The sequence below is a fragment of the Sphaeramia orbicularis genome, unplaced genomic scaffold (genome assembly GCF_902148855.1).
Source record: "Sphaeramia orbicularis unplaced genomic scaffold, fSphaOr1.1, whole genome shotgun sequence".
Lineage (NCBI taxonomy): Eukaryota > Metazoa > Chordata > Actinopteri > Kurtiformes > Apogonidae > Sphaeramia > Sphaeramia orbicularis.
In genome coordinates, this window is record NW_021941452.1 from 340,530 (window position 1) to 362,151 (window position 21,622).

The window sequence follows — 21,622 nt, forward strand, 5'->3', positions numbered from 1 at the left end:
TATTTTGTCAGTGGTCTTTTCTTTTGTATCTCTGGTCTTCTATTTTGTCGGTGGTCTTTTATTTTGTCTCTGGTCTTTTATTTTGGCGGTGGTCTTTTATTTTGGATCTCTGGTCTTTTATTTTGTTGGTGGTCTTTATTTTGTATCGCTGGTCTTTTTTTTCGTCGGTGGTCTTTTATTTTGTCAGTGGTCTTTTATTTTGTATCTCTGGTCTTTTATTTTTTCGGTGGTCCTTTTATTTTGTCGGTGGTGTGGTTTCCTGTCCTATTGTTGGGGCCTTGACTCTCCTCTGGCTCCACCCCCTCTCCTCTGGCTCCGCCCCCTCCCCTCCCCTCTCCTGCAGCTGCACTGGTGCAGTAGAGGCAGAGTCTGCACAAACAGAACGACTCAGGGAGAATGCGACAGAACCACTGAGTTCTAGAAGGAACAGCTGAGACAGAGGAGGAACCAGAGGAATCAGAACCAGAGCAACTAGAGGAACCAGAAGAACCAGAGGAACCAGAAGAACTAGAGGAACCACAGGAACCAGAAGAACCAGAGGAACTACAGGAACTACAGGAACCAGAAGAACTAGAGGAACCACAGGAACCAGAAGAACCAGAAGAACCAGAAGAACTAGAGGAACCACAGGAACCAGAAGAACCAGAGGAACTACAGGAACCACAGGAACCAGAAGAACCAGAGGAACCAGAAGAACTAGAGGAACCACAGGAACCAGAAGAACCAGAGGGACTACAGGAACCACAGGAACCAGAAGAACCAGAGGAACCAGAAGAACTAGAGGAACCACAGGAACCAGAAGAACCAGAGGAACTACAGGAACCACAGGAACCAGAAGAACCAGAGGAACCAGAAGAACTAGAGGAACCACAGGAACCAGAAGAACCAGAGGAACTACAGGAACCACAGGAACCAGAAGAACCAGAGGAACCAGAAGAACTAGAGGAACCACAGGAACCAGAAGAACCAGAGGAACTACAGGAACTACAGGAACCAGAAGAACTAGAGGAACCACAGGAACCAGAAGAACCAGAAGAACTAGAGGAACCACAGGAACCAGAAGAACCAGAGGAACTACAGGAACCACAGGAACCAGAAGAACCAGAGGAACCAGAAGAACTAGAGGAACCACAGGAACCAGAAGAACCAGAGGGACTACAGGAACCACAGGAACCAGAAGAACCAGAGGAACCAGAAGAACTAGAGGAACCACAGGAACCAGAAGAACCAGAGGGACTACAGGAACCACAGGAACCAGAAGAACCAGAGGAACCAGAAGAACTAGAGGAACCACAGGAACCAGAAGAACCAGAGGAACTACAGGAACCACAGGAACCAGAAGAACCAGAGGAACCAGAAGAACTAGAGGAACCACAGGAACCAGAAGAACCAGAGGGACTACAGGAACCACAGGAACCAGAAGAACTAGAGGAACCACAGGAACCAGAAGAACCACAGGAACCAGAGGAACCAGATATGAACACGTGTTTATTAACGTCAACACAACATTCACACACAGAACCCAGTGCAGGAACAGTGAGCAAAAGGTTCTGGTTCTGATCCACGATCAGGGTCATTCTACTCACTCCTGATTGGGTATTTCAGAGCAGGATATGACATCATCAGAAAGGGCCAAACCAGTCACACATTCATTAGACATTAATGGAAGCTGATGACATCAGCCATGCACAGTGAAGCCCCTCCCCCACCAACACCAGGAACATATTCACCAATTAAAACACAAACCCAGTCAGTCTGGTGTAAATGGAAGAAACCGGTTCACAGACGGATCAAACATGGAGGGTCAGCGGAACTGGGGAACGCCCACAGTGGGTTCCACCAACCACAGTTCTTCAACACACAGCCCCGCCCCCAAGAATTCCAGAAAACTGTAAAGTCCAATCCTCACTCAAGGAACAACAGAGCCCCTTTGACATTACAAAAGAAAGGAACTTGAGACCACACATCAGCAACTCGTGACCACGTGTCAATAACTCGAGACCACGTGTCGGTAACTTGAGACCACACATCAGTAATTCAAGATCACGCGTCGGTAACTTGAGACCACGTGTCGGTAACTCGAGACCATGCGTCAGTAACTCAAGAACACGTGTCGGTAACTCAAGACCACATGTCAATAACTTGAAACGACGCGTCAGTAACTTGAGAACACGCACTGGTAACTTGAGACCACGCGTCAATAACTTGAGACCACGTGTCGGTAACTCGAGAACACGCATCGGTAACTCGTGACCATGCGTCAGTAACTCGAGACCACGAGTCAATAACTTGAGACCACGCATCAATAACTTGAGACCATGCGTCAGTAACTTGAGAACACACGTCAGTAACTCGTGACCACGTGTCAGTAATTCGTGACCACGCTTTACTAATTCATGACCACTCTTCACTAACTCGTGACCACGCTTCACTAACTTGTGACCATGCTTTACTAATTCGTGACCACGCTTTACTAATTCGTGACCACTCTTCACTAACTCGTGACCACTCTTCACTAACTCGTGACCACTCTTCACTAACTCGTGACCACGCTTTACTAATTCGTGACCATGCTTTACTAATTCGTGACCATGCTTTACTAATTCGTGACCATGCTTTACTAATTCGTGACCACTCTTCACTAACTTGAGACCACGTGTCAGTAACTCGTGACCACGTGTTCATATTTGTTTCCTCACATACCTCAGGGGCTCCTTCAGGAACTTTACTTCCTGTTTTTCTTTCCAGGTAAATTCAGTGTAAATGTTTGGAGGTTTTTCTGAATCCCAGTTGAATTCCAGTTCCTCAGATGGAACCTGAACTTGACTGGACGTTCTGTAGACGTTCTCCTCTGATGATTGGACCTGTACATGTCAAACCTGACTGAAGCCCCTCCCACTCACAGGTCACATGTGTTTCTATTCATGTTCTTATTGGACCCGGTCGTGCGTTGGATCCTGTCGCAGGTGGGGACACCTGGATGAAAGCTGTGATATGATCCATTCATGTTCCAGGGTAAATGGTGGTGGTGGTCGATGGTTCCTGTCGGTGTTTAACGTAGTTCACTGTTCGTCTGGACATTGCTCCGCTCGTCCAGATGCTCCTCCTGAAACAGTAAACAGCCTGTGATTGGACGTCACAGACAGGTGAAACCCCGCCCCCTTGCTGGCGCCCAGTGGGATCAAAGCCTGTTTACACGACAACGGGTTTTGGATGAAATGTGCCGGTTTTGTCGTGTTTTGGCCCTGTTTGCACAGAAACATGTTTTTAGTTGAAACTGCTGAAATCAGAGTGGACATTTTCTCAACACAACACAACAGCCATCATCGCCATGGAAACAGGTGGGATAGAAACACTGACGTCCTGCTGTGCATTAAAGACTGGACCGACTCCAAACAAAAAGACACACACGTGTTCTGTGGAAGGACAAGAACTAAAACACAACAGGTTTGGACCAGGACGTGTCGTGGGGACCTGGACGTCCTTCTCCTCTTCGGTTCTTCTGGTTGGCTGCTTTGTGTGTTCAGTTCAAATGTGCTCTGGTTCCCACTGGTCTATGTGGGTTAACTGTCCCTGTTGGGTTTGATGTGTTTGTTTTATTTTGTTTGTTTTGTTTGTATCTACTGACCCTCGTTCTTCGTTCTTTCGTGGTCGTTTTCTTCAGTCGTCGAACGAAGCCACGTTTCATTCTGCATCAACATGTCCTTCAACTCCTGAAACACACACACACATTCAGCATCAGAGACACATAACACAAACACACACACTGACACACACAGTCTGGACTGTGGTCTGGACCCTGGTCTGGATTGTGGTCCGGACCCTGGTCTGGACAGTGGTCTGGCTCTAGTCTGGCCCTGGTCTGGACTGTGGTGTGGACCCTGGTCTGGACTGTTGTCTGGACCCTGGTCTGGACTGTGATCTGGACCCTGGTCTGGACTGTAGTCTGGACTGCGGTCTGGACTGCGGTCTGTACTCTGGTCTGGCCCTGGTCTGGACTGCGGTCTGGACCCTGGTCTGGCCCTGGTCTGGACAGTGGTCTGGCCCTGGTCTGGATTGTGGTCTGGACTGTGGTCCGGACCCTGGTCTGGCCCTGGTCTGGACCCTGGTCTGGACCCTGGTCCGGACCCTGGTCCGGACCCTGGTCTGAACTGTGGTCTGGACCCTGGTCTGGACTGTGGACTAGACTGTGGTCTGGACCCTGGTCTGGACTGTGGTCTGGACCCTGGTCTGGATTGTAGTCCGGACTGTGGTCTGGACCCTGGTCTGGACTGTGGTCTGGACCCTGGTCTGGGTGCAGGACCTGCTGCTGTTGTCGTCTCAGGGCTTCGTGGGCCTCCTTTTCTCGGTTCAGAGCAGCAGCAGCTCTGGAAACCTCCAACCGTTCCCTGAAAACAGAGACAGACACCAGGATCAGGACCTGGACCAGGACCAGTACCAGGACCCGCTGTGTGTAGCTGTGTGTTGTGCAGTCACAGGCGGTACCGGTCCAGTCTGCTGAACTCCCGGTCCAGCAGGTTGAAGGCAGTCTGGATCATCTTCAGGGCCTGGTCCCGGACTGAGGTGAAGTCCCTGTAGATGGAAACCTGCAGAGGACAATACGGGTCACCTGTTAGACCAGAACCACTAACACACCGGGTCTACCGGGTCACCTGTTAGACCAGAACCACAGACAAACCGGGTCACCTGTTAGAGCAGAACCACCGACAAAAAGGGTAACCTGTTAAACCAGAACCACCAACAGACCGGGTCACCTGTTAAACCAGAACCACCAACAGACCGGGTCACCTGTTAGACCAGAACCACCAACACATGTCTTTTACTCACACTTATTCAACCCAGACGTCGGTGACCGTGGTTCTGGTCCGGTCCCGATCCAGACCCGTTCCCATTGGGTTCCTTTATCTGTTCTGTGTTCTGGGTACAGATGGTTTATGGGTTTATTATGATTATTTTGTTTGTTTGTTTGTTTGTTTATTTATTTATTTATTTACTTACTTATTTGGTTTATGGGTTTATTTTATTTATTTATTTTTTTTGGTTTATGGGTAAATTTATTTATTTTGGTTTATGGGTTTATTCATTTATTTGGTTTATCAGTTTATTATTTTTATGAGCTGTTCTGATTCCAGGTCAAACTACTTCCTGTGTGTTTCTGACCAATCAGCTGCTGTTGCCGGGCAGAAGAAGCCCAACAGACGCAGACACACTGGTGCAGCTAAAACAGCCGTTGCCACGGTTACTGAATTCCTGCTAAACTGAGGCGGAGTTTCGGCGTGAACTGATGTTTTCAGTTTTCTCTCTGTCGTTACCAGGTGACACAGTCTGTGATTGGATGTGAGTTGGTGAAATGCACCCTGGGTGACGTAGTCGACTCCTTCAGCATCAGCAGGTTTTGGACTTCTAAACCAGAACACATGAACATCAGGAGTTTGACCTGAGGAGCATGTGCAGATGACACACATTTAGGCTCCGCCCACAGCAGGTCTAATGCACTGTTCAGATTTTTGGGTTTAATCTGATTTGTTTGTGTGTTGGTGCATATTCTACATTCTATCAGTTTACAGTCTGAACTGAATGTGACCCTGAAGTGACCCACATGCACTAAAGAGGTCCTGAAGTGACCCACATGGACTAAAGAGCTCCTGAAGTGACCCACATGGACTAAAGAGGTCCTGAAGTGACCCACATGGACTAAAGAGGTCCTGATGGAATACCAGACCACACAGACACACACTGTGTTCACAGAAGGAAATATGGTTTTCCTCCGCTCCGACCAACAACTGGAACCAACAGCTGGAACCAACAACTGGGACATTTGTCACATTTCAATGACGTAAAGGTGAAAGTGGTCTGGGTCAGATTTAGAACCACGTATGAAAGTGGTCTGGGTCAGATTTAGAACCACGTATGAAAGTGGTCTGGGTCAGATTAGTGCTGTTTAGACACAGATCAGATTCAGGTCACATAAAGTCACATTTGTCTACAGTGTGGACGGAGCTGTAGTAGAACAGGGTTGACTGAACAGTTAACTCCTCCCACTGAACAGTTAACCCCTCCCACTGAACAGTTAACTCCTCCCACTGAAGCGTTCACATCTGAAATGAGGAAGCACTTTTCCTGCAGTAAAAGCACAGACGATCCAACAGAGGCTGGAAAAGTGAACATGTTTAAGACACTGAGCCTGTTTACACTGACCCTCTGATCAGTATCGGATTATTATTGATCATGTAAACAGTCTAATCTGATCTGTTTGATCAGATAACAGCAGTAATCTGATTACAATCAATCGGATTTAGGCGACGTGTAGACAGTGATGATCTGAGTGAGTCCTCCATGGGTTCTAAGACACCCGGGTCAGTCCCGGTCCTCTACGAGGTCTAAGACACCCGGGTCAGTCCCGGTTCTCAGTCCCGATCCTCCAAGAGGTCTAAGACACCCGGGTCAGTCCCGGTCCTCATCCTTCATTCTGACACTGGTCATATTTTTGTGCTCAGTGTAAACGGGTTCAGCCTTCTATGTCTGATCTGGTGTTTGTTCTGAATCCACTCGTTTCACTTCATGCTGTGTGTGTGTGTTCTGTGTGTGTTCTGTGTGTTCTGTGTGTGTTCTGTGTGTTCTGTGTGTGTTCTGTGTGTGTTCTGTGTGTTCTGTGTGTGCTCTCACCTGTGTGCTCTGATTGGACGGCGGGGGCTCATTCAGGGCGTGGCCGGCACTGGGGGCGTGGCTGTGAAACCAGTTAAAACCAGAGTGAAACCAGAACCACCAGTGAAGTGGAGCATGAGTGTGCCCACCATGGAACCCACCTGTGGAACCCCTGGAGACCCGAGTCCGACAGAACCCCCGTCAGCACTGTGGAGACGGAACCAGAGTCACAGCCCAGAACCAACAGAACCAACAGAACACAAAGAATCAACAGAACCAACAGAACTAATAGAATCAACAGAACCAACAGAACTAATAGAATCAACAGAACCAACAGAACTAACAGAACTAATAGAATCAACAGATCCAACAGAACTAACGGAACCAACAGAACCCATATCATCAACAGAACCAACAGAACCAGCAGAACCCATAGCACTAACAGAACCACCAGATCCAACAGAACCTAAAGAACCCACAGAACCAACAGAACCAAAAGAACCAACAGAACCCATAGAGCCAACAGAACCAGCAGAACCCATAGAACTAACAGAACCCAAAGAACCAACAGAACCCACAGAACCAACAGAACCCATAGCACTAACGGAACCAACATAACCCATAGCACAAACGGAACCAACATAACCCATAGCACAAACAGAACCAACAGAACCCACAGCACTAACAGAACCAAAAGAACCAACAGAACTAACAGAACCAAAAGAACCAACAGAATCAACAGAACCCATAGCACCAACAGAACCAGCAGAACCCACAGCACTGACAGAACCCAAAGAACCCACAGAACCAACAAAACCCATAGCACCAACAGAACCCACAGAACCAAAAGAACCAACAGAACCTACAGAACCCATAGAACCAACAGAATCCACAGAACCAACAGAACCCATAGCACGAACAGAACCAACAGAGCCAATAGAACTTACCAAACCAACAGGACTAACAGAACCAAAAGAACCAACAGAACCAACAAAACCAACAGAACCCATAGCACAAACAGAACCAACAGAACCAACAGAACCTACAGAACCAACAAGACGGAGTGTAAGGCAGCATTAGATGGGTTTGACCCGTTTCTATTGAGTGGATTCCCAGTAGAACTTCAGTAGAACTTCAGTAGAACAGGGTCATGTGATCCGCCATCTGTAGGTGTAATACCACCTGTGTCCTCCGGGGGCGGAGCCTCTCACCTGGCTGCCGCTCCGAAGGTTTGATCAGTTTCATCGCCTTCAGGTCATCAAACTCCTGCACCTCGTTCTTCCCTCCGAACACGTACAGCTGTCGACACAAACACCTCGCATTAACGCCAGACATCGATGAACATGGCATACAATGGCGTATGATGGCGTATGATGGCGTATGGTGGCGTATGATGGCGTATGATGGCGTATGGTGGCATATGATGGCGTATGGTGTCGTATGATGGCATATGATGGCGTATGGTGGCGTATGATGGCATATGGCGGTGTTTGAAGGCGTATGGTGGTGTGGCGTGGAGACTGACGTGGCTGTGGAGGATGAAGGCGGTGTGTCCATGTCGTCGTGCCGGAGGAAGTCCGACGTACACAGGAACCTTCCACTTCATGTTCGCTGAAAACACACGTGACATATCTAAGAATGTTTACATTCGGCGGCGGCTGTGTGTCGGCAGCGGTGTCTGACTCACCGATGCTGAGTTTGTGGATTTCATTGGTTGCCGTATCTTCTCCGTCCTCATCGGTAATTTTTCCACCAAACAAATAAATATCCTTCAACGACAAAAACAGAAACAAAACAGAAAATATCATCCAACCTCAGATGTGTAAACGGTGCTTATCTGGCACCGCCCCCTCCCACTGACATCACAGACTGGTGTGGTGAGGTGCAGGCACCCTGTGAGTGCTTTAAGCCCCGCCCCCTCCCGCTGACATCACAGAGCGGTGTGGTGCAGTGAAGGTACCCTGTGGTTTCTTTAAGCCCTGCCCCCTCCCGCTGACGTCGCAGACTGGTGTGGTGAGATGAAGGTACTCTGTGAGTGCTTTAAGCCCCACCCCCTCCCTCTGACATCATGTTCACCTTGTTGTGGTGTGCGGTCAGCGTGGCGCCGCTGCTCGCCGTCGGCGTCTCTCCTCTCACGTCCCACTTCTGCCAGAACAGATTCTCTGAAACAAACACAGACACTCCACCTGGTTTCATTTTTCCCACCAAGTTTCCCACCAATCGGCCGCTGTTGCTGTGGAGGACAGCCAATCAGAGCCGGAGGGGGATTCTAAGCACCGCTACAGTGTCGCGCCTGAGAGCCCTACACCGTTGCCATGACTACCTGACCCCCCCCCCATAATGGAGGCCTGTGATTGGCTCCCGGGTGTACGTGTGCGTTCAGGAACGTTCTCTGTGGGTCAACACATTCAGTCGAGTTAGGAGTACAGAGCCGATTTAGGGCCATAAGTTTTGTATATGAAAATATAAAATTTGAAACTGAAAATTTAAGTTTTAGAAAAATATAACAAAATATTCTAATAAAAAGTAAATGTATGAAAAGTTTTTGCAGGTTAAATATAATTTTGATTCACTTTGGTAATTACTATCTGTTCATTTCCTGCTGTTGTGACTGGAGCAGGAAGTTAAACCACAAAGTGACTTACCTTCACTGTGCTATGTGGAAATTGGAAATATCATGTATTTAATGTGTGGCTGTTGATCTGCACAATCTGGCACCATTTATTCCTCTTATACCACAAATGGTGCTCAGTTCTGTCTAAAACAGCTTTTAAATGTAGGTTTGTCACTGGCATCAGTTTTTTCACTACCAGTGATGTGAATATAGTGTACGAGGGCTGTTCAATAAGTTCATGGCCTCACCCAGAACAGAACAACACAGACTGATAATTTATATTTTATTTTTCAACATAATCTCCATTTACAGCAATGCACCTGGTCCATCGATGTTCAAGCATCACTATCCCATCACGAAAGAATGTAACATCCTGTATTATAACAACCAGTATTTCTGGGTGAGGCCATGAACTTATTGAACAGCCCTCGTATATAAAGTGTTGAGTCTGACTTGTTTTAATTCCTACGTTTCCTGAAGGCAACACGAGCGGGGATGGTCCCTAAGATTTTTGTCATGCTGTCACTCATGATTCCACACCACTCTCAGTTGAGGCCACGCCCTCCATGCCACATCAGGGCCAATAGTTGAAAAAAGCGAAAAAAAGAGATCTGAAAGTGAAAAAATAAGAACCTCTGGAACCTCCTCTTCCAGGTGGTTCTGGATCAGACTGTGAGCCAGTTCAGTTCTACTGTGAACAGAACCGCCCTCCAGAACCATGAGCCTTTTGGTGCTGGACTAGCCGCTGTAGCCATGTGGCATTGTGGGTAATCAATAAAACTGTTAGTGGCCGAGGCTCATGGGTAATCAGAGCAAGGACCAATGAGGACACTGAACATCTCATGGACACCGTGGACCTCCATGTTTGTTTTCATCAACTCCTGCCGTCTCTGATTGACCCCGCCCCTGACTTTTCTGTCCAATGCCAGCGCAGTTGGTCACATGCTTCTGTTTACAAAGTTTCGTCCATTAGCAAAAAGTGGAATGAGAACGGGATTCGACCCAAATGAAAAAAATAGAGTCCACATTCAATCCAAACCGAATCGGCGGAACCACCGAACCGTCCAGGGTCAGCACTGGTACCGTTTGACTCCACCCACCTGTGTCCAGAACTCCACCCACCTGTGTCCAGAACATACAGGTCTTTGCAGAACTCTCCTCCTGATCCGAATCCTCCGAACATGAAGACCTGATCTCCGACCAGAGCCCACGTCTGCCCGGACCTGAACAGAACCAAAAGGCCCGGATCAAACCCAGAACCAGCACACGCCTGGGATGAACTACAGCAACAAAGACACCTGAAGGTCTCACAGAGCAGGAGGAGGAGATCCACTGGTTCTGACCGGAACCCAGGTCCGAGAAACTGGAACACACAACAGAACAACAGGACTGACTGTTAGCAAAACAGGACTGACCGTTAGCAGAATAGGACTGACCATTAACAGAAGAATAGGACTGACCATTAACAGAACCCAGCAGAGACCACCATTCAAACAGGACTGAACTATAACACTGACTTTAACCAGACCCAGAACCAGAGGTGTTTAGTGTCAGACTGCAGTGGAAGCTCATCTGCCCCTAAAATGACTCCCATTAAATGCTCAGATCTGTTCAGTTGTTTTCATTTCATTGACTCCAAATGTGTTGGAACACGTTCATCTCTCAGACCAGTTGGTTCAGAATCAGTTTGATCCCAGATCAGTGGACTGGATGTTGTTCACTTCTCCTCCATTCCCGTGTCTGTGTTTTCTCATTCCATCTCTTCTCAGTGCATTTGTCCGTAGACGCTCAGCGTCCATGCACTTCAATGGGACTGAGTGGAACTGCTTTAAAAACCACTACAAACTGGACCAGCGTTGGACAAATGACACCGAGTTGTCCCGCCCCCGGACGCTCAGCATCTCTGGGGGTGAATGGAGCCATGGGCGGAGCTCGGCCGGGCTGGATGCTGAGCTTCCGCATGCTGATTGGAGGATGGGTCCAAAGGCTGAATCCCTTTTGATTGACAGCTGTTTTCAGATCTGCTCCTTCACTGACACAGTTCAGTTTAATACTGTCACACATTCTGCTGTGAAATCACAGAAACCAAATGAACTGTTCATTTACTGACCTGGAAAGAAAACACACTCATTGGGCTAACTTGTTACAATTTAACATAATTTCAACGTTTTCTTGTTTCAGTTCCATAATTTAATAATTTCTTTTTCAGTTTAATATCGTTTTGTAGACAGTTAAACCAATCATACTGTTGGCTAGGTCTGAGTGAACTAGGTATCAAGTCCCTGGAAAACACACCTACTTGGTACCATAAGGTCACTGAGCATTTTCTTAAAAAGGAACAGAGGGCCAAATTTATGTTTCAGTAACTGGACAATTTTTTTTGATGTAAGCCGACAATGAGCTTCCCCTGTCTGAAAGACGAGCAGCCGCCACTGTCCAGAACCGTCCATGTGAACTGGACCCATGGGGACTGGACCCATGTGAAATGGACCCATGTGAACTGGACCCATGTGAACTGGACCCATGAACCCACACTGGTCCGTCATGTGTTCACCTGTGTTGAAGACCAGTAGGTTGTCGGTGGGATTCCCTCCAACATGGCCGCCATACACGTAGATGTTGTCTCCCACGGCAACCGAGCTGTGTCTGAGAGTCCGGAGGGCCACGCCCCTGGTTGCTAGGCAACCCCAGGTGAGAGACACTGAGGAGAAACATCAATATATGAGAGTCTAATGAAAACGTGTGGATAATGGCTGATGGATAATGGCCGATATTGTGAATCCAGTCTGTGAGACTCTACTGCTGTGTCGGCGTTCATGTCTAAACTAAGGCTCTGTTCAAACGGCAGGTAAATGTGGCCCAAATCTGATTTTTTAGTATTCCATTAGGACCTCTTCAGTGCATGTGGGTCACTTCAGGACCTCTTTAGTGCATGTGGGTCACTTCAGGACCTCTGTAGTACATGTGGGTCACTTCAGGGTCACATTCAGTTCAGACTCAAAACTGATAGAAGTCGCATTTAATTTCTTTTTTCTTTTTTTTTTCTCTTTCTGTTTTATTTTAGCTACTGATTTTTCTTCATTAGAAAATTGTTGTATCTATTCTGTACTGATCACATATCAATGAATCACCTTCTTTCGGATAGGGTGGGATTGTGGGAGGGATAAAAAGAAAAATGAAAGAATGGAAGTCCTTTTTATCACATTGCACTGTCATGCTGCCACCACTGCCTGAAATTACTTCCAGCAAAGAAAGTTAATTAAAAAAAAAAAAAAAAAAAAAAAAAGAAGTCGCATTTAATGTGGAATATAAATGAACACACAAAAAAATTGGATTTGACCAAAAACTGTGAAGTGTGTTTTAAGACCTGCTGTGGGCGGAGCCTTAGAGTCTCACTGTCTCTAAACATTTCCTTGAAAACAGGCCAAAGGAAAAACTACGGCGTACTTTTTCCAGAGTCAAAAATATTTCCTCAAAAAGTGTAAATTTGGCTGTATATTGAGTAAATTTGACTCTATATTGAGTAAATTTGAGTCTATATTGAATAAATTTGGCTGTATATTGAGTAAATTTGACTCTATATTGAGTAAATTTGACTATATTGCGTAAAGTTGACTCTACATTGAGTAAATTTGACTCTATATTGAGCAAATTTGACTATATTGAGCAAATTTGGCTGTATATTGAGTAAATTTGACTCTATATTGAGTAAACTTGGCTGTATATTGAGTAAATTTGACTCTATATTGAGTAAATTTGTCCGTATATTGAGTAAATTTGACTCTATATTGAGTAAATTTGGCTGTATATTGAGTAAATTTGGCTCTATATTGAGTACATTTGTCTGTATATTTAGTAAATTTGGCTGTATATTTAGTAAATTTGACTCTATATTAATAAATTTGGCTCTATATTGAGTACATTTGTCTGTATATTGAGTAAATTTGGCTCTATATTGAGTACATTTGGCTGTATATTTAGTAAATTTGGCTGTATATTTAGTAAATTTGACTCTATATTAATAAATTTGGCTCTATATTGAGTAAATATGTCTGTATATTGAGTAAATTTGGCTCTATATTGAGTAAATTTGGCTGTATATTGAGTAAATTTGACTCTATATTGAGTAAATTTGGCTGTATATTGAGTAAATTTGACTGTATATTGAGTAAATTTGACTGTATATTGAGTACATTTGACTCTATATTGAGTACATTTGGCTGTATACTGAGTATATCTGGCTCTATATTGAGTTTCCAGAGTGCTAACAAAAGAGTAACTTTCACTCTTTTTAGAGAGAGACCAAATGTTATCTGAGTAGAGTAAAATTTTCTTCAATTTGAGTAAATTTTACTCAGGGAAATTTCCTGTGTAGGATATGACCCATTTATTTTAGCAGAATGATGAACCTGTCACCATGAGAGTGTTTGTTTGAGAGACGCAGAGTAATCATATGAGTTCAGACTCTGAACATTGAACTACATGAGGAAAATGATTAATACCAACCAAGGTTATTATCGTTAATGAAAACTAACGAAATGACCAAAACTAGAATTTAAAAAACATTTTCATTAACTGAAATAAATGAAATGTACAAATGAAGTGTCACCGATGTCGAAGCTGTAAACGTCAGGCAGACATTCGGTGGCATCAGGGTGTGACAGTCCACCAAACAGATACAGCTTCCCTTCGACAATACTGAGGAAAAACAAACACAAGGACACATTTAAAAAGGCATTCAGGACGCCTCACCAAGAAATAAATGACACTCACAGCAGGCACAGATGTGTAGAAAAGGATCAAACACTGAGTTAAAATGACAAAAAAAAAAGATCGAACACTGAGTTAAAGTGACAAAAAATAAAATAAAATAAAAGTCTGTAAGATCAGTGAAGTAGTACAAGCTAACGTCCATTAACCACCAGGACATGAACGTCCACTACAGCTATAACACTCATGTAATTAGACAGTAGGCAGTGGTGGGCTAACAGTTAGCATTAGCTTAACCCACCCAATGATTGAACAATCTGGGACAGGAGCTAACAGCAGGTAGATATGAATGAACCATTCAGTATTTTACCACAGACTGTGTCCTTCTCTGGCTGATGGAACTGCTCCATTCTGAGGAATCTCCTCCCACATCACATCTTCAGCGTCAACTACAAACACACACATATGTCAGCCTACACGGTATGACCGGAGCATCACATGTTCAACCTGTTACCTGTCAACACGTAGAGGTCATTGAAGTAAACACAGCTGTTGTTCTGTGGTTAAAAGAAGAACACACACATGTTTTTGGGTTGGTAACTTCAGGTAAAGTGTTGATATCATGGTGATGGAACTTCAGATGTAAAACCTTCAGACTGACCTGTTGGATGATGCTGGAGGCTCCTCCAAACAGAAAGGCCACTTTTCCTGCCACCGCTAAAGCATGGCCATATCTGTAGAAGAAGACAGAGGAACCGTAAATGAACAATAATGACCACCAAGGAACTGTAAGTGAACAGTAATGACCAGCGGTGTAAAATGGGTGTAAAACTCTAATGTTCAGGTGTAAAACTCCTGTGTTCAGTTGTCAAACTCTAGTGTTCAGGTGTTAAACTCTTGTGTTCAGATGTAAAACTCAGGTGTTCAGGTGTAAAACTTTAGTGTTCAGGTGTTAAACTCTTGTGTTCAAGTGTCAAACTCTAGTGTTCAGGTGTCAAACTCTAATGTTCAGATCTAAAACTCTAGTGTTCAGGTGTTAAACTCTTGTGTTCATGTGTAAAACTCTTGTGTTCAGGTGTCAAACTCTAGTGTTCAAGTGTAAAACTCTAGTGTTCAGGTGTCAAACTCTTGTGTTCAGGTGTAAAAATCTTGTGTTCAGGTGTCAAACTCTAGTGTTCAGGTGTCAAACTCTAGTGTTCAGGTGTCAAACTCTAGTGTTCAGGTGTCAAACTCTAGTGTTCAGGTGAAAAACTCTAGTGTTCAGGTGTCAAACTCTTGTGTTCAGGTGTAAAAATCTTGTGTTCAGGTGTCAAACTCTAGTGTTCAGGTGAAAAACTCTTGTGTTCAGGTGTCAAACTCACCTTGGACTTGGAGCTCCGCCCTTCACCTCCTTGTCCACCCAGTGTCCACTGGCCAACGCCATCCTCTGTCTCTCCTGCAGACACAAACACTATCCGTCAGCGGACGTTGACAGGATCGTTACCATCGTTGACACAAACACCAACCAAACATCATCCAACAACCAAAACAGACACATAAGGGATGACCCGGATTATCCTGGACTCATCAGGCTTTGGCACTGACCCGGTTCTGTACAGGTCAGAAAGATCATTGGGTTCCAACACACCTTCACTAAACCCAGCAGTGATTCTGCTGTTCTACATCGGAACCTGTATCATCAGATTTAAAAACCGGCAACCCTAAAAACACTAAAACTGCAAAGAGTCTGGTAAGAACACATGAGCCGATCCCAGAACCCAGATCCAGAACCAGGTCCAACACTCTGTTCATCAGAACACATGGACGAGGGGTTTCTCCTTAAACCGATGCAGATCTGCTGCGTTCACCACTGTGACGTCCAAGAGGAGTGGTCCCTCAGGACTAGACCAGGACCCGTTACTGCTGAGGACTGACTCAAGACCCGGTTCATCTGTCAACCTAAGAATGTGGGGTTTGTCATGATGGCTTCAGTGTGGAACCAAAAAAAGAGGGGAGAGGACGGAGCCCTGGGGTTGACCAAAGACCATCCACCTGCACCTGCTGCCACCTGTTGAAAACCGCCACCAACTTCAGAACCACTCTGAGGTCTGTGGGACTGGAGGTAGAAACCAACGGGACTGAGCTGGACCAAGACCTGGACCTCCTGAAGGTGTGTCAGAACCAGGTTTAGAGGCACTGGGGTCCACAAGGCCTGGACCTCCTGAAGGTGTGTCAGAACCAAGTTTAGAGGCGCTGCGGTCCAGTCGACCACCTGAGGAAGGTGGGACTCATCCAGGACCAAGTTTAGAAGGTTCACTACTGCTGCGTTTCCACAACGTGGTACCGACTCATTTCCATTACGTAAAAGGACCTGGAATCTGGTACCCAGTATGAGTTTTTTAGTACTTCCTCAACCGAGGTTCCAAAAGATGAAGAGAAACTAAAATGTGACAGATGTGTAAACACTGCAGACTCTGATTGGTCAGAGTTGTCTGTGCGTCATTGCATCATCAATGTGTGAACTGTCATTAAAAAAAAAAAAAAAAAACAGATGTGAAAGTTTACAGTAAATCTGTCAGTAGGTCAATCCATGATGAACACCCACAGAACTGCAAAACCACAGAACCATAGAACTACAGCTTTGTCCACAGGGAGACAGGACTGTTTCACAGCTGTGTCCACAGGGGGACAGGACTGTTTTACAGCTGTGTCCACAGGGGGACAGGACTGTTTTACAGCTGTGTCCACAGGGGGACAGGATTGTTTCACAGCTGTGTCCACAGGGGGACAGGACTCTTTAACAGCTGTGTCCACAGGAGGACAGGATTGTTTCACAGCTGTGTCCACAGGGGGACAGGACTCTTTAACAGCTATGTCCACAGGGGGACAGGACTCTTTAACAGCTGTGTCCACAGGGGGACAGGATTGTTTCACAGCTGTGTCCACAGGGGGACAGGACTCTTTAACAGCTATGTCCACAGGGGGACAGGACTCTTTAACAGCTGTGTCCACAGGGGGACAGGACTCTTTTAGAGGGGACTAGATGTCCAGGTGTTGGACAGTCCTTCCTCCTGTCCAGGTTTAAACGTCCACTACATGGACCTTGAATGGTTCTAAACAGTGTCCAGGTGGGACTCCTACCTGCTCAGGTGTCTTCTATCTGCTGTCCTCGGTCCAACCGTCCAACCGTCCAACCGTCCTCAGTTTCACCTCACAGACACTCACACTGTTGCCTAGCAACACATCAAACACTGCAGCGCAGGGGATGTTAGGCTTTGAATTAGAATGTCCACCAGAGGGAGCTGTGGGTGAGAGAGAGAGAGAGAGAGAGAGAGAGAGACAGAGAGACATACTTACATGTGTGTGTTTTAACACTTACATGTTTGTTTTAATACTTACATGTGTGTATTAATACTTACATGTGTGTATTAATACTTACATGTGTGTGTTTTAATACTTACATGTGTGTATTAATGCATACATGTGTGTTTTAATACTTACATATGTGTATTAATACTTACGTGTGTATTAATACTTACATCTTTGTTTTAATACTTACATGTGTGTATTAATACTTACATGTTTGTTTTAATACTTACATGTGAGTTTTAATAGTTACGTGTGTGTTTTAATACTTACATGTGTGTTTTAATACTTACATGTGTGTATTAATGCATACATGGGTGTTTTAATACTTACATGTGTGTGTTTTCATTCTTACATATGTGTATTAATACTTACATGTGTGTATTAATACTTACATCTTTGTTTTAATACTTACATGTGTGTATTAATACTTACATGTGTGTGTTTTAATACTTACATGTGTGTATTAATACTTACATGTTTGTTTTAATACTTACATGTGTGTATTAATACTTACATGTGTGTGTTTTAGTACATACATGTGTGTTTTAATACTTACATGTGTGTGTTTTAATACTTACATATGTGTATTAATACTTACATGTGTGTATTAATACTTACATCTTTGTTTTAATACTTACATGTGTGTATTAATACTTACATGTTTGTTTTGATACTTACATGTGTGTTTTAATAGTTACGTGTGTGTTTTAAAACTTACATGTGTGTGTTTTAATACTTACATGTGTGTATTAATACTTACATGTGTGTTTTAATAGTTACAGGTGTGTATGAATACGTACATGTATGTTGACCCTTGTGTTTTTTAAATTAATTGTAAACAGATGCATGTGTTTGATGAACGTGTTTTTTCACATTCATACAGATATTACACATGTTTTACAGGTTTAGTCCCATATACACACACACACACACACATTTATTTGAACTGTAGAGAACTGCAAGAATCTTATTCACAAAATGTCAAAATGTCCTCATTCTAATAATAATAATAATAATAATAATAATAATAATAATAATAATGTTCAACATACTCCAGCCTATGATGCAGATGCAGATGATGCAGATGAAGGCAGTGGTGTGCTGCTGCTCACGTGTTCTTTCTCCATCTCCGTCAGATCTGATCATGTTTTATTCAAACGCAACCACATCCACCGACACGTGACCCACTCAGCCGTCAATCTCCATCAAAACGCCAACGCAAACGGAAGTTAGCTTGTTTTTCAAAATAAAACGTCTACTTAAATAAACATTGGACCCGCGGTGTCCATCTGTCCGAGGATGAAACCCTGACCACCAGCTCTAGTCCATTCATGCTAACAGCTAGCTTGGTTATGTACATAAACGTCATTAAACTAACTGTATGATATCCTCTTTTTTCCTCTTGTTTGTCTCTTGTACATACCTGTCAAGTCTCCCGTTTTCACCTGGAAACTACCGTATTTTACCCCCCCCCCCTTCCCGCTGTCCTCCCGTATTAATATTATCCCGTAAATCTCCCTATTATAACAAAATAATAATGAAATCCATTCTTCTGTCTCTCCTGGCTGAGCGCTGTCACTAGTCTCGCGAGAACTGCCAATTGCAGTAGCCTAGGTCTGAGGTGTCGCGAGACTAGTAGTGCCGATGGCGAGAAAACCAAAAACACATTGTAGGTGAAAGATGGATGGAAAAAAAAAAAAAAGAAAAAAGAAAAAAGAAATCTTGTAAAAATCTGGAAAAATGGGACCGCATGTTTCCGTTTCTACAGCAGTGTGATGGGGTGCATTCTGCCAGGTGTGTTTTCTGTGATTTTAGTTTATGACACTGAGGAAGAAAGGATATGACGTCACAAATGCAGAAGTTAAAATGGTAATGCTGTGTGCGAAAAACTACGACCCTTTCACTTTTTGGATGACTTTAACAAGTGTGTTGCTGATATGTTCCCGGACTCCGTTATCTCACAAAAATACTCCGCAGGAAAAACCAAGACAACGCAACTCATGACAGGAAAGTTGAGTCAGTGAAGTAGGATATGAATATGAATATTATGTGTGCTTCGGCCCAGCCCATTAGATAACGACCTGACGGAACATGAGCTGTTTTTGTTTTTTTAGAACAGCACAGTTTACAATACAAAAATAGTTTAGTTTAGTTTATTTCAGACACAGACATTATACAAAACATATGGAATAATAAGAATAATAATAATAAATAATACACAAATAAAAAATCAAATAATAGAAAAAAAAGAACAATTGTTGTGCCTGAAAGGGAGTAGGAAGAAGCCAGTGCTTCTCCAGTCCGACCCCTGATTCCAGTCCTCAGACTGTTAGTGCCGAATCACTTGATATACAACAGAAGACTGGGATTATCTATAAACACACCCCTACAAACCTGTACACACATACAGTCACATACACACACACATACAGTCACATACACAAATATACACACATACAGTCACATATATACACACATACATTCACATACACAAATACATACACACATACAGTCACATACACATATATACACACATACAGTCACATACACACATACATACAGTCACATACACACACACATACAGTCACATACACACATACATACACACATAGATCACATACACAAATACACACACACATTCATACACAAATACACACATACATACACACATACAGTCACATACACAAATACACACATACATACACACATACAGTCACATACACAAATACATACACACATATAGTCCCATACACAAATACATACACACATACAGTCACATACACAAATACATATACACAAATACACACACACACATAGTCACATACACACAGCATTATAAAATAGCTTCTTTTTTTCATATCAAATATACAAAAGAAAAACATTTGCAATAAAAGACATTATATAAGTGCTTAATTATAATCATGTATAGAAAGAAAGGACAGAAGAAAAAGAGGATAGGAAAGACAGGAAAAAGAGACAGAAGTATGCTAACTGATACTAGGGCTGTCAGAGTTCAGGTGAATATATGAGGGGAAGGACAGATCTGAACAGGTTTGAGTGCCTTTCACTTGTTAGAGTATTTAATTGAGAGAATGTATTGTTGGAAATTATTATAGAATGCAGTAAAGCATAGCTTTTTAACTGAGTATTTACAACAATGAATGTGAAATTTTGACAGTAAAATTAAAAGATTTATCAGGTATAGAGATTCACTTTTGAGCAAACTACTTTCAAACAGGCCAAACAATCCATTCGTCCAAAACAACAGAAAATGTCTTTCAATGTTATTATGACGGGACGTTATCTAATATCCTCTAATGACCTCTAATGACCTCCAGAAGGTCACATGGACAGACCGTGGGACCTGAAGGGGAAGGATGTGAGGTTCAGTCAGCTGTCCAGACTCTGTATTCCCCACAGTAATGCCAGTTCTGAAAGGGGGTTCAGTCTGGTACTGAGAACAGAAGGGCATTAGACAGCAGCACTGTTTGGGCTTTACTGTCCTGTCAAATGAACCACTCTGGCCCCGCCCACGAATACACTCCTTCCAGAAAAGTCTTAAAGGATGCAAAGTCTGACACTCATCTGTACAGTATGTCATGAGTTCATGCCAGAGCCACATGAGTGAACAGAGCACATTAAGAGCACATTAGAAGAAAATGTGGACTGAAAATAAAATGAACATTTCTAACTTAAAAACATTCAATTTGAAATGAATATATGTAAAGTAATTAAATATGTAAAGTAAATAAATATATGTGCTTCAGTGCCCCTCTGTGTTTTCATGTAGGCTGCATCACAACATAGAAATGTTCAGAGCATTTTAGTGTCAACAACGGGAAGCCAATCACATTCTGATCACCTCATTGGAATTTGTACATTTGGTTGACAAGGTGGTATTTTGTAGTAATGTGACGTTCACGAATGAATCGAATCTTTTGAACGGGTCTTTGAAATGAACAATAGGAACCGAGTCTTTGTAAAGAGCTGTTCATATTTTTTTTTTCTTTTTAGGGAGGGAGTGTCCGATTGCCTGTCAATTTAGTGTCACTGGGGAGGGATTGGGCAAGAGGAGAATGTTCCAGCAGAAAAAAAGAGTGCACTGTGCATGTCTAATGGAAAGAAGTAAAAAAAAAAACAACAGTTTGAAGCGTGAGGTGAGCATACTGGAGGAGGCGGAGCTGGAAGACTGGAGGAGGCGGAGAAAAGTTTGAGAATAAGTGAGTGAGCACCTGTGAGTAATGAGCCAAAGAAAAATGTTCTTTCATCAGAAAATGTTTTCTTTTCTTCTTCATTTTTATTCTA

General features: G+C 43.8%; 1 protein-coding gene across 1 annotated transcript; it reads right to left on the reverse strand.

Moving 5' to 3' along the window:
• Nucleotides 1-1,553: 1,553 nt before the first annotated feature.
• On the reverse strand, nt 1,554-17,102 carry LOC115415810 (tip elongation aberrant protein 1-like). The gene is made up of 19 exons (XM_030129448.1): nt 17,090-17,102; nt 15,331-15,404; nt 14,631-14,703; nt 14,484-14,526; nt 14,340-14,418; nt 13,869-13,957; nt 11,814-11,960; nt 10,571-10,622; nt 10,382-10,482; nt 8,722-8,807; nt 8,333-8,414; nt 8,171-8,256; nt 7,857-7,944; nt 6,807-6,852; nt 6,667-6,727; nt 4,486-4,586; nt 4,304-4,388; nt 3,629-3,713; nt 1,554-3,106 (listed from the first exon to the last, which is right to left on the reverse strand). Exons 2-19 carry the CDS (start codon nt 15,390-15,392, stop codon nt 3,063-3,065), a joined length of 1,410 nt encoding a protein of 469 aa, XP_029985308.1. The 5' UTR covers nt 15,393-15,404; nt 17,090-17,102; the 3' UTR covers nt 1,554-3,062.
• Nucleotides 17,103-21,622: the final 4,520 nt, after the last annotated feature.

Bases quoted from the DNA above. Each gene is read 5' to 3' on its own strand.
- LOC115415810 (XM_030129448.1), bottom strand. From the start codon at position 15,392: ATGGCGTTGGCCAGTGGACACTGGGTGGACAAGGAGGTGAAGGGCGGA. The intron at 14,704-15,330 runs GTGAGTTTGACA...CTTCTTCTACAG, and splicing joins GGCGGAGCTCCAAGTCCAAG to ATATGGCCATGCTTTAGCGG. The intron at 13,958-14,339 runs GTAAAATACTGA...GTTTTTCCTCAG, and splicing joins AGAGAAGGACACAGTCTGTG to TATTGTCGAAGGGAAGCTGT.